The 16,990-nt window shown below is 43.3% G+C and overlaps 2 protein-coding genes across 2 annotated transcripts; both read right to left on the bottom strand.

The window, feature by feature from the left end:
- Positions 1–46: 46 nt before the first annotated feature.
- LOC126982673 (putative defense protein 3) lies at positions 47–3,960 on the bottom strand. The gene is made up of 4 exons (XM_050834940.1): positions 3,762–3,960; positions 2,875–3,008; positions 720–814; positions 47–452 (listed from the first exon to the last, which is right to left on the bottom strand). The coding sequence occupies exons 1-4, from the start codon at positions 3,958–3,960 to the stop codon at positions 377–379; spliced, it is 504 nt and encodes a 167-aa protein (XP_050690897.1). The 3' UTR covers positions 47–376.
- Positions 3,961–10,212: 6,252 nt separating this feature from the next.
- Positions 10,213–16,374, bottom strand: LOC126982670 (apolipoprotein D-like). The gene is made up of 5 exons (XM_050834935.1): positions 16,219–16,374; positions 14,806–14,925; positions 13,883–14,099; positions 13,213–13,367; positions 10,213–12,594 (listed from the first exon to the last, which is right to left on the bottom strand). Exons 1-5 carry the CDS (start codon positions 16,222–16,224, stop codon positions 12,349–12,351), a joined length of 744 nt encoding a protein of 247 aa, XP_050690892.1. The 5' UTR covers positions 16,225–16,374; the 3' UTR covers positions 10,213–12,348.
- Positions 16,375–16,990: the final 616 nt, after the last annotated feature.

Here is a 16,990-nt window from a genome sequence, read left to right as displayed (position 1 = left end):
TGCTACCATACAGGTTAGATTTGCTGTTAAATGAAGTTACTGTACTGCAGCATCAAGACACAAAACTGATGGCAACTGAATTAAAGTTCCCACAAGATAAAATAATACAAGAGGAGGTTGGAATTAAAGGATACACAACTTGCAACAAACAGTGTAATGTGAAGCAAGAGTCCATAAAAATCCAGTGTCCACATCATAATCAGTAAGGTCGACAAGAAATGGTGACGCTGCTCTATGTGGTGGAGGAAAATTACTAGCTTACCCTTTATCAGAGAGAGAGAGAATATTATCCTTCATCTTTACTGTAACCCAATAAAAAGTGTACCAACAGTAAGTCAGACACAGCCGGACTCTCAGACTTGCAGCGTGATGGGGGCTACCCGTAGGTGACGGTGAGGGGGTCAGAGGTGATGCCCACCCAGAACAGGTTGAAGCGTTTCACCACCGTCGCTCTAAGGGAGGGAAAAGAAGGTAATGCTCTCAGCAATGGGCAAGATTACTTAGAGACGGATTAAAGTAGTTCAAAGGAAACTGAAATGGCATTTTTTATATGGGGACAAATAAAAAAATGACTGTGTTCTAGTTGGTGACACACAAGGATGTGCACTCAGTTGGTTCTCTGTTCTAAGGAGACTAAAACATATTCGCATTATTTATATGGGTACAGGTAGAAATGAATAATCACCACATTCTAGTCAGTGGCTCAAACAAACACTTACTTGAAGACAGCCGTGCCGTTGTAGTCTGCGGGGGCGTTCCATAACACGGAGACTTTGTTTTTGTGGTCTTCATTTGTGTGCGTCACCGTGTCGTCCTGGAGAGGGGGGAAGCGTTTTGATATACTCGGATGATGCAGTAGTATATCGCTTTCATATTATTGTGATGCTTGGTAGATAATATAAGCAAGAATATAGTGGGTGGGATTACTTGATAACATGTTAAAGTAATTCTACGAACCTATACTGTCATTATATTTCCATCCTCTTGACAGAGAAACAAGGAGTAAAAGTTACAGGTAAAATGGTTGATTGCTTCGGCCTTGCTTCCTTTATAAAAGTATACAGGCTTATTTATGCATCTGTTCACTATCTATTCATTTTGATGGACTCAGATGATGTAGCAGTATAGCACTTTCGTATTATTATGTGGTGCCTTGTGGGTTTTACAAGCTTTAGTATATAATGAGATGATGATAATTTATAGATGACTTGGGAAGAGTCTAGGAACTGTTCAGTGATTGTCACACAAAATTCTAGGCATGCAATATATATATATATATATATATATATATATATATATATATATATATATATATATATATATATTATTTTTAGGTGGTGCCTATAGCACCGGTAGGCTTTCTCAAGGGGTCTCTTGGGTGCCCCCAGACCATTAGTGGCACAGGCGAATTTTATTTATAGTGGTTTCCATGATGTATGACTCTTGCTTGGCCCATGCTGTCTCCCGGTGTTCTTCTTGAACAAAGTCACTGAAATTAGGGTTGACTGAAGATCTGGGCAGCATGTGGGTAATCTTCCACCACTCTGTGATGGTTGAAAATTGTCAGCGTGCATCGGTGGGGACTCGAACCTAGGTCCTCTGGGGGCTCTCCACGCCGCACACTGACCGCTCGGCCACTGCCTCCCCGTATACTTTACACAAGGTAATATTACTGTGTGGTGTTATGTAGAGTGCTGTAAATTGTACTTTATAATGAGAAGATAATAAGTTTTAAGAAGTTGCATTAATTAAAGAGGAACTCAGCTTTTTTGCCTTAATAATAAACATGCACATAAACTTAACCCTTTCATGCACCGCGATGCTATTCGCGTCAAAACGGAATTGTCTACATCAGCTTTTGACTCGAATCTTGTCACTAACTTTAAAAAAATTTGCCAAAAATAAAGTATCTAAGAATCGTGTCAAAGTTTTTCGCATCATAGATCCAAGCTAGACCTATAAAATAAACTAATTGTCAACTCGTGCCGTTGGATTTGAAGTGATAATTGCCCGTGGCTTAGTTGGCATATACATAATAGTTGCCTCTCAGCAGGCAGTTTGTGAGCGCGAGTTGTACCTTTAATTTGTTTTTTCAGAGTCGGTAAACTTCGCTATTTGTTTGCATTTCTTGATCATTTTTTTCTTTCATAAGGCAGAATAATCTCTTCCAAAACCAACAATATATAATAATACCAGGAAAAAAAGATACTCGTGGGTGAAATCGATAACATGCCCTGCCTGGGGGTTGGGATAGCATGTTCCTCCCTTCTCCCTTGTTGTTTACCTGCAACAATAAACTATCAATCAATCATGATAAAAAAAATTCGCCGCACGGTCAGGCCATTCCATGAGGCCCCCTAGGGAGCCCCAGATGGATGTCGCAGTGGAAAGAGAAACTTATTAAACTTCCTTCTGCCCCTCCATAAACACTTAACACATTAGGTTGCGTAAATTTGAAAGAAAATGAATACAAGGTGTAATTTTAGTAGATAATTACCGTAAGTATACATGCATTAATTTATTTTCTTCAACTTTGCAAGCTCTGTACTCTGCATTCTGAGTCTGTGACTATAATGTATAAAATATATCCACCACATCCAGTGTGTGTGTGTGGTGCAGATCCGGATGCGGATGCTGATGTTTACTTCATCACAAATGCGGATGCTGATGCAGATGTTTCATTTATCAGAGTTGCGGATGTGACAAATAATGCGGATGTGTACATCTGATACATGACTACAGCGGATGCTGTTGATGTTTACTTCATCACAAATGCGGATGCTGATGCAGATGTTTCATTTATCAGAGTTGCGGATGTGACAAATAATGCGGATGTGTACATCTGATACATGACTACTTCAGACACATGCATACCTGGCTCCAGCAGGTCATGGGTTTGGCAAGGGTGTTGTTCTTTCCCACATCCCAGAACCCGATCACTGCCCCACTGTCCACGTCCTTGGCTTGCACCATGAATCCCTCGTGGTATTGCCGGCCTGTGATGTTAACTGCAACGAACAGTTGGAGGAGTCTTTGAGGGAGGTGAGTATGGCTTTACAGTACCACCCCCAGATGCCTGAATGCTGTGTTGAATGGGAGTGAAATATTGAATGACAGATTAGTGGATGAGATACAGATTATGAGAAGTACCTCTGATCTTTCCTGCTTTTTTGGTTGAGGGAAAGGAAACTAATGAATGACAGATTCGATTCAACAGACAATTGATCACTCACCTACAAGAAAAATTAGAGGTTGTCAGAAACAAAAATTTGCAGGTCATTTCAACTTTTCGTATTGCCTCTAGCAATGATGCGCTCCAACGCTGTGGAATCAACTGGATATCATCAATGAGGTTGCAATGTGATATGAAGCGAGCGGACAGCCAAACCGCGCAACCAAAACCCTTAATTAAGGCAATTGACAGTGACAACTAACCTCGGTCTTCCGTATTTGATTAGTCAGAATTTTAACATTTCCTTCAACTTTACGTATATTGATTTATTAATTACTTATTTTTGGGGGGGGTTCTGGTATCTTTTAATAGATTCTGATATTGTCTTCCTTTCTTATTTATTTATATATTTATTCATTCAAGTGTCAATTTTAACCTGTGTGTGTGTGTGTGAGAGAGAGAGAGAGAGAGAGAGAGAGAGAGAGAACACAGACAACCTCAAACACACAGACACAAACAAACAAACAGACTCACAGACAGAAACAGGGACTTACAACACCATATACATACCACACCCTATATAGTATACCTGTCACTGATGATCCGGCCACGATACTCTCTTGGCTCACGATCACTTCGAAAGGCGAGCATTTGGTTTGCGGCTTGAAGGGGTGGTGGCCGGGCGTCATCCTCTCACACGCCTCCGCTGGCACGTAGTTGGGGTACGAGCGGGTGAGCGGAAGGGCCAAGAGGAAGAGGAGGGTGGAGGTGGCGACAAAGACTGACATGGCTGAGAGAGAGAGAGAGAGAGAGAGAGGGGGGGAGGAAGGAAGGAAGAGTTAAATTAGAAAGCCAGAAAAAAGGAAAGTTAGTTTGATTAAAGTGAATGCAAAAAAAAAAAAGGAGAGAGAGAGAGAGAGAGAGAGGGGGGGGGGGGGAGGAAGGAAGGAAGAATTAAGTTAGAAAGCCAAAAAAAGGGAAAGTTAGTTTGATTAAAGAGAATGCAAAAAAAATGAAAGGAGAGAGAGAAAGAGAGAGAGAGAGAGAGGGGGGTGGGGGGGAGTGGGGGCAGAAATCAAGGGGGAAAAAAAAGGATGGAAAGAGAGGGAAAGGAATGAATGAGGAAGGAAAACAATGCAAAGATAAACGAAGAGAGAGAGAGAGTAAAAAAAATTATTAGTCCTTCAATCGAAACACTAAAATTAAACGCATGAATAGCCTGCTTACATTTATCTTTCTTTTCTTTTCTACATCTATTTTTTTTTTTTTTTTGTATCAGCGCCAAACCGATCGATTCTAACCAAACCTAACGGACAACCATAGGCGTAGGAGGCAGGGTTTATATGGGGGGCAACACCCAATTTGCCCGAATTTCAGAAACACCCAGACCATGTAGGCTATTCTATACACTATTCAGAGTATTGGAATCATATATACCTACATTGTTTTATGTCTTAAAAAACTCAAGTACAATAAAATTCGTGTCCAATTACTCAAGTTTTAAAATGTTACACAACTTATAAAGGAACACAATATCAACATATACATACTGGATAAGCTATACAAATACAGATGAAAATCTGTGTAACACTGGTACATGTAATAGCATGCATACATGGCATTAAATTTAAAGAACATTTTGTCCCTTCCCTTTCGTCTGCCAAATGGATCCACTACAGTGTTCATATCCACTCAGTTGGCATGACCTCTTTCAATGCAGAGAAGCCCTAATGCTGAGAGTCTATCCTGGTCCATGGTAGACCTAAGGCAGGTTTTGAGTCTTCTCAAGCATGAGAATGCTTGACAGGACGTTGCAAATATGGCTGCAAGGGTTTTGGCCACCTCGGTGAAGTGTGGCAAAGTTTCACACAGAGAATTTGAGTGAAGATAGTTTACCACTTGATTTACAGTTTTCAACTCCACACCTTCAACTTCAAGATTGTGAAAAATGACAGTTTCAGCCATCAGGATGTCTTGATCCACATTGTAGAAATCTGATACTATCTTCAGACTGTCCTCTGCTCCTTTGCCTAGCACTACATCTGCCAGGGATGTCAAGATATGTGTATCCCTGCTTGCAAACCTCTCTCTCATTTCAGTAAATAGTCTACTCTGTCTAGTGCATCACAGTACATCTCAATCGGACCAGAGGTGGGCAAGTGCGGTACTTAATGCGGTAGTACCGTATCACAAAAAATGTAGCCTACCGCACTACCGCAAACTTTCTGAAAATACCGCACTACCGCGGACCGCACTAAGAAATCCTGCGGTACTATCGAAGACATTTGCAGAGCGGCATGCTCACAGATTTATTTATTTATTTATTTATTTATTTATTTTTTCAGAATCGGACTCAATAAAGCAATCGGTATCTGTCATCAGAATCAGGATTCAATCATTCTGACTTTTCCCTTGGGCTCCCTCCTTTACTGTAGGAGAGAGAGAGAGAGAGAGAGAGAGACAATGAAACAAAGAAGAGATGAAAAGGAAAGAAGTGAAAGAAGTAAAGAAATGAAGGAGAGCAAAAATGAGGAAGAAAAAGAATACGAGAGAGAGAGAGAGAGAGAGAGAGAGAGAGAGAGAGAGAGAGAGAGAGAGAGAGGACCCCCATGTGTAACCACGTGGAATGATTCAAAGTGCACCAAAGCGAATCACCAAGACCTGTTCAGTGTTCACTGTAACGCTTCGCCCGGTCTCACCAAGAACATTCACCAAGGCGACAGGGAAGAGCGGGCAGGTTCACGGTGGAGGGTTGTCACGCCCACGGTACAGAGGCTTCGTTCACAACACGATCACAATAACGTATTATAACCGCCAGTGAGTCACCCTAACAAGTATTCGAGAGTCTGTTCCAGCACATGTAAGTACGTATTGAAGCCTATTGTTAATTAAAGGTACCTGCTTAGCGTGGGCACACACACACACACGCACTTATTTTTTGTCCTCCACTTTTTTTTTCTCATCATTATTTTTCCTCTTATGTTCCTAGTTTACCATTTGCTTTTTCTCGTCCTCCTCCTCCTCCTCCTTTTTCCCCCTTTTTTTTCCCCTCCTCCTTCTCCTCCTCCCTCTCCTCCTTTTTCCCTTCTTTTTATTTTTATTTTCCTCCTCCTCCTCTTCCTCTTCTTCTTTTCCCATCTCCTTTCCTTTGTCCCTTTCTTGCTCCTCTCCTTTTCATATGTACCTATTTTCTTCTCTTTTATTCCAGTTGTTTTCATCACTTCTCTCATCTTATATTCCTCCTCCTCTTCTTCTTTCGTTCTCCTCCTTTACATTTCTTCATCTCACTTCCCCTTTTTTTGTCTTTTTTTTTCATTTCTATTCATCCCTCTCAATTCACCTTCTTATCTCTTCTTCCCTCCTTCCCCTCGCACATTTGCATAACCCCTGGCGGTCACTGGGGAGATTCGTACCTGTGTGGCATATGGGGTCACCGGTAACGTCGAGCCTGAAGCATTAGGCTATTGTGACAGGTCTGCGTGTGTGTGTGTGTGTGTGTGTGTGTGTGTGTTTGTAATTCACCCACGGCCTGATCACGAGCTGGACTCATCACCAGCCTCAGTCATCACCAGTCAACAAGCCTCCCGACGAGAGCAAGGCTCATTATTCGATCTCTAGGTACTGGCGGGACCTTCACACACCACACACCTCTGGTCCTTCTCAAGGGGGAACAGTAACTTTAACTGATCCTTGTCAGAGGAAAAATTCCGGCCTGAGCGGGGCTCAAACTTAAGCCTGCCAGGCCGCAAAACCTGGCAGCGCAAAGCTTTTAACCACTGAGCCACAGAGAGGTGTGTGTAATGAGGGGGAGGGGGGGTGCAGAGGCGTACCCTGCTGTAAAAAGGGGGCGGGTCTTTTCCGCTAAATGGGAACCTTTGTAGCGACTTGAAAAGGGGACAGTGGCGAGCGAAGCGAGCCAAATCAGCTGGGGGGTTAATCGAGATGGAAGGGAGGAAGCAACTAAGAGGACACAGCAAGAAATTGCGCAAGGGGACTTGTTTGAAAGACAAAAAGAAGTTCAGTTTTCCATACAGGAGTGTGGATACATGGAATGGACTTAGCAAAGACATTGTTGAGGCGGGCAGTGTCCATAAAATGAAGGAAAAGCTGGACAAGTATAGAAGGGAGACAGGACTGTCCGAGCTTGAGTTGAGGCCCTGAATACTTCAAATAGGTAAATGCACACACACACACACACACACACACACACACACACACACACGTAGCTCACCTCTGTCTTCTTCGGTCAACAATATGCGTCTTGATCCTGACTACCGCCTTTTATAAACGCGCTCACCCCCCCCCCACCCCACACACACACAAAAGGACACACGCACAATCATTCAAGGACAAAAAAGACAAGCACGATCATTAAAGGACAACACACACACACACACACACACACACACACACACACACACACACACACACACACACACACACACACACACACACACACACACACACACACACACACACACACAGATACACACACACACACACACACACACACACACACACACACACACACACACAGACACACACACACACACACACACACACACACACACACACACACACACACACACACACACACACACACACACAGACACACACACAGACACACACACACACACATACGCACACACACACACACACGTAGCTCACCTCTGCCTTCCTAGGTCAATAATATGCGTCTTGATCCTGACTACCGCCTTTTGTAAACGCGCTCACCCCCCCAAACCCCACCCCACACACACACAAAAGGACACACGCACAATCATTCAAGGACAAAAAAGTCAAGCACGATCATTAAAGGACAACACACACACACACACACACACACACACACACACACACACACACCTTTTGTGCTCTTGATCACCGTGACTTGACAAGCCTTGCAGCGATGCGGAAATTGAAACTTCCAACTTTTTCCATGCACTTTCGGTCTCTTCTTGAACTAGAGAAAACCATACTATATACCATGGTTTTACTTAAATTAGAACATTTCTACTTCGCGGGCTGGAAGACACGTGGCAAGGCTGTACAAGGGATCCCGTACGCTTACTCCGCCCACAAGGTATAAGCGATCTTACTACTACGCGCATCGCGATAGCCGAGAACTTTGTTAGTGCGTGGTAAGAGTGAAAGCCCGGACCGTCTCAGCAGTGCAGTGGTTAGCGTCCCGAACTACGAATCAGCGGGCCTCGGAGGAGTGTTGGTGAGGTGGAACGAAGGGGATAGAAGGGCAAGGGAAGAGAGGAAGAAGGATGATAAGGAAAGAAAGGAGGAAGAAGAGGGACGCTGCGGTGGTAGGAAGGGGAAAGGAATTAGGAAGATAAGAAAAAAAGATTAAAAAAAACACGTCAATTGGATAGAAGGGCGAGGGAACAGGAGGAAGGATAAGAAGGCAGAAGTAAAGAAAGAAAGAGGGAAGAAGAGGGAGGCTGCGGTGGTAGGGAGGGGAGAGAAAGGTGACTGAGGAAAGGAATTAGGAAGATAAGAAAAAAAGATTAAAAAACACGTCAATTGGATAGAAGGGCGAGGGAACAGGAGGAAGAAGGATGATAAGGAAAGAAAGAAGGAAGAAGAGGGACGCTGCAGTGGTAGGGAGGGGAGAGAAAGGTGACTGAGGAAAGGAATTAGGAAGATAAGAAAAAAAGATTAAAAAACACGTCAATTGGATAGAAGGGCGAGGGAACAGGAGGAAGGATAAGAAGGCAGAAGTAAAGAAAGAAAGAGGGAGGCTGCGGTGGTAGGGAGGGGAGAGAAAGGTGATTGAGGAAAGGAATTAGGAAGATAAGAAAAAAAGATTAAAAAACACGTCAATTGGATAGAAGGGCGAGGGAACAGGAGGAAGGATAAGACGGCAGAAGTAAAGAAAGAAAGAGGGAAGCAGCGGCGCTGCGGTGGTAGGGAGGGGAGAGAAAGGTGACTGAGGAAAGGAATTAGGAAGATAAGAAAAAAAGATTAAAAAACACGTCAATTGGATAGAAGGGCGAGGGAACAGGAGGAAGAAGGATGATAAGGAAAGAAAGAAGGAAGAAGAGGGACGCTGCAGTGGTAGGGAGGGGAGAGAAAGGTGACTGAGGAAAGGAATTAGGAAGATAAGAAAAAAAGATTAAAAAACACGTCAATTGGATAGAAGGGCGAGGGAACAGGAGGAAGGATAAGAAGGCAGAAGTAAAGAAAGAAAGAGGGAAGAAGAGGGAGGCTGCGGTGGTAGGGAGGGGAGAGAAAGGTGATTGAGGAAAGGAATTAGGAAGATAAGAAAAAAATCGAAGCATTCTTATGGAAGACACGCAAGGACATTCAGCCACGGGTGTAAGTTGGATAAATTTAGGTTCAGAAAGGAAAATCGGGTCACGCACAGGTTGAAGGATTACTGGAAGATATTGTGCAAGTGTGTAATGGAGATGAACAGGACAAAGGAAAGGAATGGAGGTTGTATATCATTGAAGGATGAGAGCAGCGTTACCAAATTATCGTACTCAGCCACTCAGCACATTGTATTTTTCGGTTTTTGACTCACAGTTATAGGAAACAAACACCAACAAGTAACGCTTTTAACGATAACTTCACCTAGAATCGCGTTATCTGTGTGGCTACGAAAGTTTTGGGCCCTGGAACTGATGACTGCGATGTTTTGAGTACGATAAAATGGTAACGCTGGATGAGAGTGGAACCTAGAGCCTGCGCTGGGGATGATATTTCGCCATCTTGCTATAGCTACAGTAACTCATCCACAAACATAGACTCCTTACATATTGCAGGGAGATTTATTATGATGGGCTACTGTCTAAGTGTTCATGGTTTGCATATTCCGATTTCAACACAGGAAGGAGGAAATACTTTGTTGTGTCTCTCTCTCTCTCTCTCTCTCTCTCTCTCTCTCTCTCTCTCTCTCTCTCTCTCTCTCAACACTAACAAACTCAAATTATCTGATCGTAAATTAGTAATACATAAATTTGTCTTGACTATTTATTTATTTTTTTATAACAGCTTGAAATTTACAGTTAACAGTTGAAGTGATTTTTAAGGAAACTTGCGAAGAATGGTCTAGTTCAGCCTGTGTTCCGCCTCCATTGTCGTAAAAATAAGCTTGGTTCCTTAATATTTAGCTTGCAGGTGTATCTGATAAGCTTACATTAATATTAAGCTTGTACGTAGGTGTATCAAAGAGCTTACTTTATTGTTCAGCTTGTATTTCTCTATCATTATTTAAGCTTAGTTTATTATTTAACATATAGGTCTATCAAATAAGCTTACTTTATTTAGCTTTAGGTCTATCACACGAAGTTATTTCGAAACATTATTATTATTATTATTATTATTATTATTATTATTATTATTATTATTATTATTATTATTATTATTATTATTATTATTGTTACTATCATCATCATTATTACAACAAACTAGGCCGCTCCGAGACAAAAATAAAATAAAACATATGAAGGACAGAGGACAGGAAGAGAAGCAATATATCAGTCAGATTCGGTTGGAAAGGCATCTTGATACTTCCTCTTGAAAGCACCCGGTCGTAGGAAGCAGGAAACACAGACGAAAGAAGGTCGTTCCGGAGGTTACTGGAGGAAGGGATGAAAGAATGAACATACCGGCTAACTCTTGCTTTAGGTATTTGACCGGCATAGGGGTGACTAACAAACTAACGGGGAGCATAATATTATACAGAAGTGAGCTAGACTGGAAAGGTGTGAGTGATGGAGAGATACATTATTTGTGTTCCGTTATATTAAAGAAAGAAAAAAAACTTTCCCCACCGCGCTTACGCCGGGAAATACAGGTGAAAGAAGGCTGTTCCAGTGTTTACTAAAAGAAGGGATGAAAGAATGAACATACCGATTAACTCTTGCACTAGGTATTTGAACGGCATAATGGTGACTGACTAACTGAGTAATAAGAGCGGGATTTTTTGTCTTCGTTTGCTTAAAAAAACTCACTAACAGGGAGCATGTATATATAGGGGTGAGGTAGACTGCAAAGGCGCGAATGGTGGAGACATACATTGCATCGCGTTTAACATTAAAAAAAAAAAAAAAAAAAAAAAATATCCCACACAGCAGTTCAGCCAAAAAAAAAAAAAATAAATAAATAAATAAATAAATAAATAAAAACCTTTCCCAAGCCAGTGAGCCCATGCAGCCTGATTGGAATGGGGTAGTGGCTTGCTTATGGATAGCTCAGTAAAGTCAATTTCGGGCTGACCTTCACGCCGACTGCCCTGGTTCGCGAATTCGTAGCTAGGCACGTTAACCACTGCACCTCGGGGCAAACGGCCAGCGATATGTATATTTTTATGACAATTAGATATGACATTTTTCTCGAAGTTGTACGTGAAGAGAGCAGTGAAAGAGGACAGAGTAGTGATAGAATAAAGTAGACAGGTCGCGTATATAATATTGCTGTGAACCGCCGCCACTTCTTCCCAGAGAGATGACAAGTTACCAGACGACGGGAGGCAAACAAATCTTTATGGTATAATAAGATGAGCCTTCTAAATGGAGCGCGTTGGTAATAAAATAAAATGAAACATGCTCGTAGTCCACCCCAAGTAAAAAGAAATAAAAAACCCAGAGATCGAATATAATTATCTTTCCTTCGACGTTAGTTGGAAGGTTTCGAAGACTATCGTTTGCAGAACCCTGAGATCGAGTACATGTTTTCCTTCACGTTAGTTGGAAGGTCTCGCCAACAATCCTTTGCAGAACCCCGAGATCGAGTAGGTATGTCTTCTTTCACGCCCACAGAAGGAAGGTCCCAGAGACAATCGTTTGAGGAACCCCGAGATTGAGTCTAGGGGCATATAAGTCTTCTTTCACGGCTACAAAAGGAAAATCTCAATAGCAATCGTCTAAAGAACTCTGAGATCGAGTAGGGTATATAAGTCTTTTTTCACGGCTACGAAATTAAAATCTCAACAGCAATCGTCTAAAGAACTCTGAGATCGAGTAGGGTATATAAGTCTTCTTTCACGGCTACGAAATGAAAATCTCAACAGCAATCGTCTGAAGAACTCTGAGATCGAGTGCATCTAATATTTCACGTTAGTTGTAAGGTCCCTGAGATCGAGCATATCCTCCTAATTTCTTTTAACGTTATTTGGGAGGTCTCGGCGACAAGGCGTAGTAGCGACGCTCAAATCCTTCACATTAGTTTCGTTTGGAAGGTCGTCTGGGGCTGGACGGTGGTCGCTTTGGGGATACCAGCGGTGAAGCCACGGGCCCGCTCCCCCTCCCGCTCCCGCCCCTCCGCGCCCACCGCTCCTTCACGTGTCTGAGGAGGAGGTTGAGGTCGAGGTTGAGGTCGGCCTTTCCCAGCGTCTTGCAGTGCTCGTCGTGTTTGATCTTGTCGAACTTCTGAACTTTAATGTTCATTTTGACGAGGTCTTCTTTTATCTGGAAGAGGGACAGACATCATGATAGACGCTTAAAACTGCATGCGATTATTGTTAGATTACTTGAAACTTGACTTTAGATAGACATAATTTGAGTACTTAATGATAAAGGTATACCATGGATCTCTCCCCAGTCTCAGAACAGTTCACACCCTCGCCAATCTCTCTATCCCCAGTCTCATGCGGTACAGTTCACACCATCGCCACTCTATCCACAGTCTCAGTACAGTTCACACCCTTGCCACTTTCACTCCACAGTCTCAGAACAGTTCACACCCTTGCCAATCTCTCTCTCCCCAGTCTCAAAACAGTTCACACCATCGCCACTCTCTCTCTCTCTCTCTCTCTCTCTCTCTCTCTCTCTCTCTCTCTCTCTCTCTCTCTCTCTCTCTCTCTCTCTCTCTCTCTCTCTCTCTCTCTCTCTCTCTCTCTCTCCCCCCAGTATCAGTACAATTCACACCTTCCCTACTCTCTCTATCCCCAGTCTCAGAACAGTTCACACCCTCGCCAATCTCTCTCTCCCCAGTCTCAGAACAGTTCACACCTTCCCCACTCTATCCCCAGTCTCAGAACAATTCACACCTTCCCCACTCTATCCCCAGTCCCAGTTCCTTCTCACCCTCGCCAGCAGGTCGTCGGGCAGGGTGGGTGTCCGGCTGAGGATGACCGCGGAGGTTCGCCGAAACACCCACAGCGTCTGGCACTCGTAAAGCACCGCGAAGTTGTCCCCGTCCGTGTCCACTACCGTCACCTCCGCCGGCTTGTCGATGAACACTGACAGAAAGGACACAGACACTCGAATCGGATAGAACACTCGCAATGAAGAAATCGTATGAAAATTAATTGCTCTCCAAAACGATATCATGCGCCAAAACCTCATGAATACCTATATATTGGCAGAAGGGAAAGACGCTTGAATCGGATCGAAGACTCTACGAGCTTGACTGAATTCTGCAAAAAACTATACAACTATAAATATAAAAAAAAACACAGGTGAGCAATTAACAGAGTCTATCCACGGTTCTGACAGTTATAATAATGGCCGTATTCTTAAACATTTCTGCGTTCAAGTACACATATTTGACAAGGCTTTCCTAGGATATGTGGGTATTTCCAAGGGTATTTTTATGACCCTGGTGGTAGTTTGACACTTATTCTGTACCATGAACCTACAAAAACACTCATTAGAATTCGACTGATCTCATCTTTGGCCTTTGGAAATAATTGATGTGAGAGTCGGAACTGTCTAAGAATACCACCTTTAGGTACGAACACTCGAACGCACACACCTGAGGGCCAGCGCACTTTCATGACGGCGGGGTAGTCCATGCTCCTGATGGTGAAGACGCCGGTGTTGGAGACGGTGTGGTCGAGGCCGATCGCCCTGACCGCCGCCAGCTCCCGCACCTCCGTCCCCGTGAAGCCCTCGGCCGTGCGCGCGAACGTGAGCGTCATGCAGTGGCTGCCCGTCCGGAACATTTCGATCACGTACCACAGCCCCGTCAGCTGCAGGGAAGGGGGAGAGCTTGGGAGTTATTTTTGGATGACTGATTAATGAGTGTTATAATATTTTCTTCAACATCTCGATCACGTGCCACAGCCTCGTCAGCTGCAGGGAAGGGGGAGAATTTGAGAGCTATTCTTATCTGACTGACTCATGGGCGTTGTAATCATGTTTATTTTCCTCAATATCCCGATCACGCACCACAGCCCCGTCACCTGCAGGGAAGGCTAATTTGAGGGCTTTTCTTAGCTGACTGACTCATGGGCGTTGCAAGTACTCTTGTTTATTTTCCTCAGTACCTCGATCACGCACCACAGCCCCGTCAGATGCAGGGAAGGGCGAAAGCTATTCTGAATAATTGGTGTGTAATTTAACTTTTTTTTCTTGAACGTCTCCATAACTTATTATAGTCCCGTCAGCTGCTTTTTTTGCCTTCAAATGGGGAGGCGGTGGGTGAGAGGTCAGTGTGCGGGCATAGCGTCCTGAGAACCCGAGTTCAAAATCGCCCGCCGCTATACAAGCTGACAATGTTCAGTCATCGCCGAGTGGCCTAAGAGTACTCACATACTGTCTTGGAGACCATCTATCAACCTGGAATCTAGATAAACCCTCTAAAGAGCATCAAAGATGAGCTCTGGGAGTCTGGCTGCATGAGCCAAGCAAGATGGCGCCACTATAAAACACTTGCTTGCTTTTCATATTTTTTACCTCGTCCGGGTGGAAGTGAGGGTCGGCGGCAACACTCCTGCAACGGCCAAACTCGATGGAGTGGCCCGAGACGAGTCTGGCCACGGACACCAACACCTGCAGGGCCACAACACCGGAGACCTGCAATGAGTGATTAGTGATTTATTATTGTCTGATGCCGCCATGTGCCTGTGAAGGGGAAAAAAGTACAATGAAAACACCGTGAGCAAACACAACCATAACCCAAGGTCGTCACAGTCCTTCAACAACAACAACAACAACAACAACAACAACAACAACAACAACAACAACAACAACAAGAGATGTGGCGATGGTGTGAACTGTACTGAGACCTGGATAGAGAGAGTGGCAAGGATGTGAACTGTTCTGAGACTGAGGATAGAGTGGCGAGGGTGTCTCTGTCTCTGTCAACATAATGACCATCTAATGTTTTGCCCGGAAGAACGAATATTAAACTGCATGCAAACGGAAAGAGAAAGATGATCAACAAACAAGTCCTATCTATCTATAAAGTAACATTAGCTAAAGCTACGCGTCGCCTCGGAATTCATTTCCGAAGCACTAGCCTTTCAGTCCCTTGAGTCCGTCTTTACTTTTATTTATCTCTTTACCCTAACGAAGTGTGATCAGTTACTTTGCAACCATGAATCATACCACCACCCATAGTTTCATAGTTTGTCCATTACCTGACGCTCATATCAAACTTTAGTCCTCATAAGGAGAAAAAAATGTTCTCAGATAATCACCTTCTTAAGTTCTTCTCGTGCAAGGCCTCGGTGATGTTAAGTATAATAATGTGATTAGTATGTATGTGGTGTGAGAATGTATTTAGACTGATTGATTGATGGTTGATTGTTGCAAAAGTACCTATACGAAACAAATAAGGGAGGAACATGCCTTCCCGACCCCCAGGCAATAGGTACATAATGGGAGTTGCAGTAATACAAGAAAGAAACGTGCGTCCTACAATACCCATGTCCCAAAGTGTCGTGGAGGAAATGATAACTGTATTTAGTATGTATTTAGTGTAAGAATGTATTGAGTATGTATTTTGTATAAGAATGGAGTATTTAGTGTGTGAGTATAGTGTGAGAATGTGTTTAGATTGTAGGGTATTTAGTATAAGAATGTATTTAGCATGTGTGTAGTGTGATAATGTGTTTAGTATGTAGGCTAGTTAGAATGTGTTTAGTACGTATTTAGTATGTGAATGTACAATGTAGTGTGAGAATGCGTTTAGTATGTATAGGCTATTTAGTATGAGAATGTATTTAGCATGTGTGTAGTGTGATATGTGTTTAGTATGTAGGCTATTTATTATAAGAATATAATTAGTATGAGTAATGGAGCTGACACACACACACACACACACACACACACACACACAGCCTATATCTCTCCTCTCGTTCTCACCTTCATCCTACAGCAGACGAATGGGCACTGCCTGAAGGAGGAAGGTAGCGATGGTTATATACGTAAGAGACCAGCGAGGGAGGGAGGGAGAGGGAGGGGCTGTAGAGGGGACAAGGGCGTCTGAACAGTGAGTGACGCATGCACCGTGACATAGAGGGAAGCCCCCGCGATGACCAGCCCCCCAACAGACACACTCACACACACCGCCTCCCACTCCCTTACACACACACACACACACACACACACACACACACACACACACACACTATCTCTCTCGCTCTTGCAGACTCCGTGGCGACAATAACCTTGCCTCCTTATCTCTGTATTTCTCTGTCTTTGGTAAACTGAGGGTAAAGGAAGAAGAGGAAGGAAGGAGGTGGGGGAAGTAGGAAGAGACAATAGATAGATACTTGTAAAGGAAAAAGTGGAAGTAGGGATGATAAGGATAACAATGTATAACACTCACATACAGCTAACGTAACGAGTTCAATATCAAGGAAAAAGACAACAGCCATTATGCAGACCACCTCTCTAATGGTATTCTTTCTGCCCAGCCAATGAGAAGAGTCTATCAAACTGACACTCTTTAACTTTAACGGTGTGCTTGTCTTCAAATGATAGTAGGCTTTATATTGATAGAAGTAAAGTAGGATGGTTTAATATAGGATAAGAAAGGATAGTATAGGATAGGCGTAAGGTAGGATAAATAGTATAGCGACCTTTATTTATTTAGGACTTCAATTCTATCCTCCCTTCTCCCTTGTTGTTTACC

The sequence above is a fragment of the Eriocheir sinensis genome, chromosome 51 (genome assembly GCF_024679095.1).
Source record: "Eriocheir sinensis breed Jianghai 21 chromosome 51, ASM2467909v1, whole genome shotgun sequence".
Taxonomy (NCBI): Eukaryota; Metazoa; Arthropoda; class Malacostraca; order Decapoda; family Varunidae; genus Eriocheir; species Eriocheir sinensis.
This window is presented reverse-complemented; position numbering and strand designations above follow the sequence as displayed.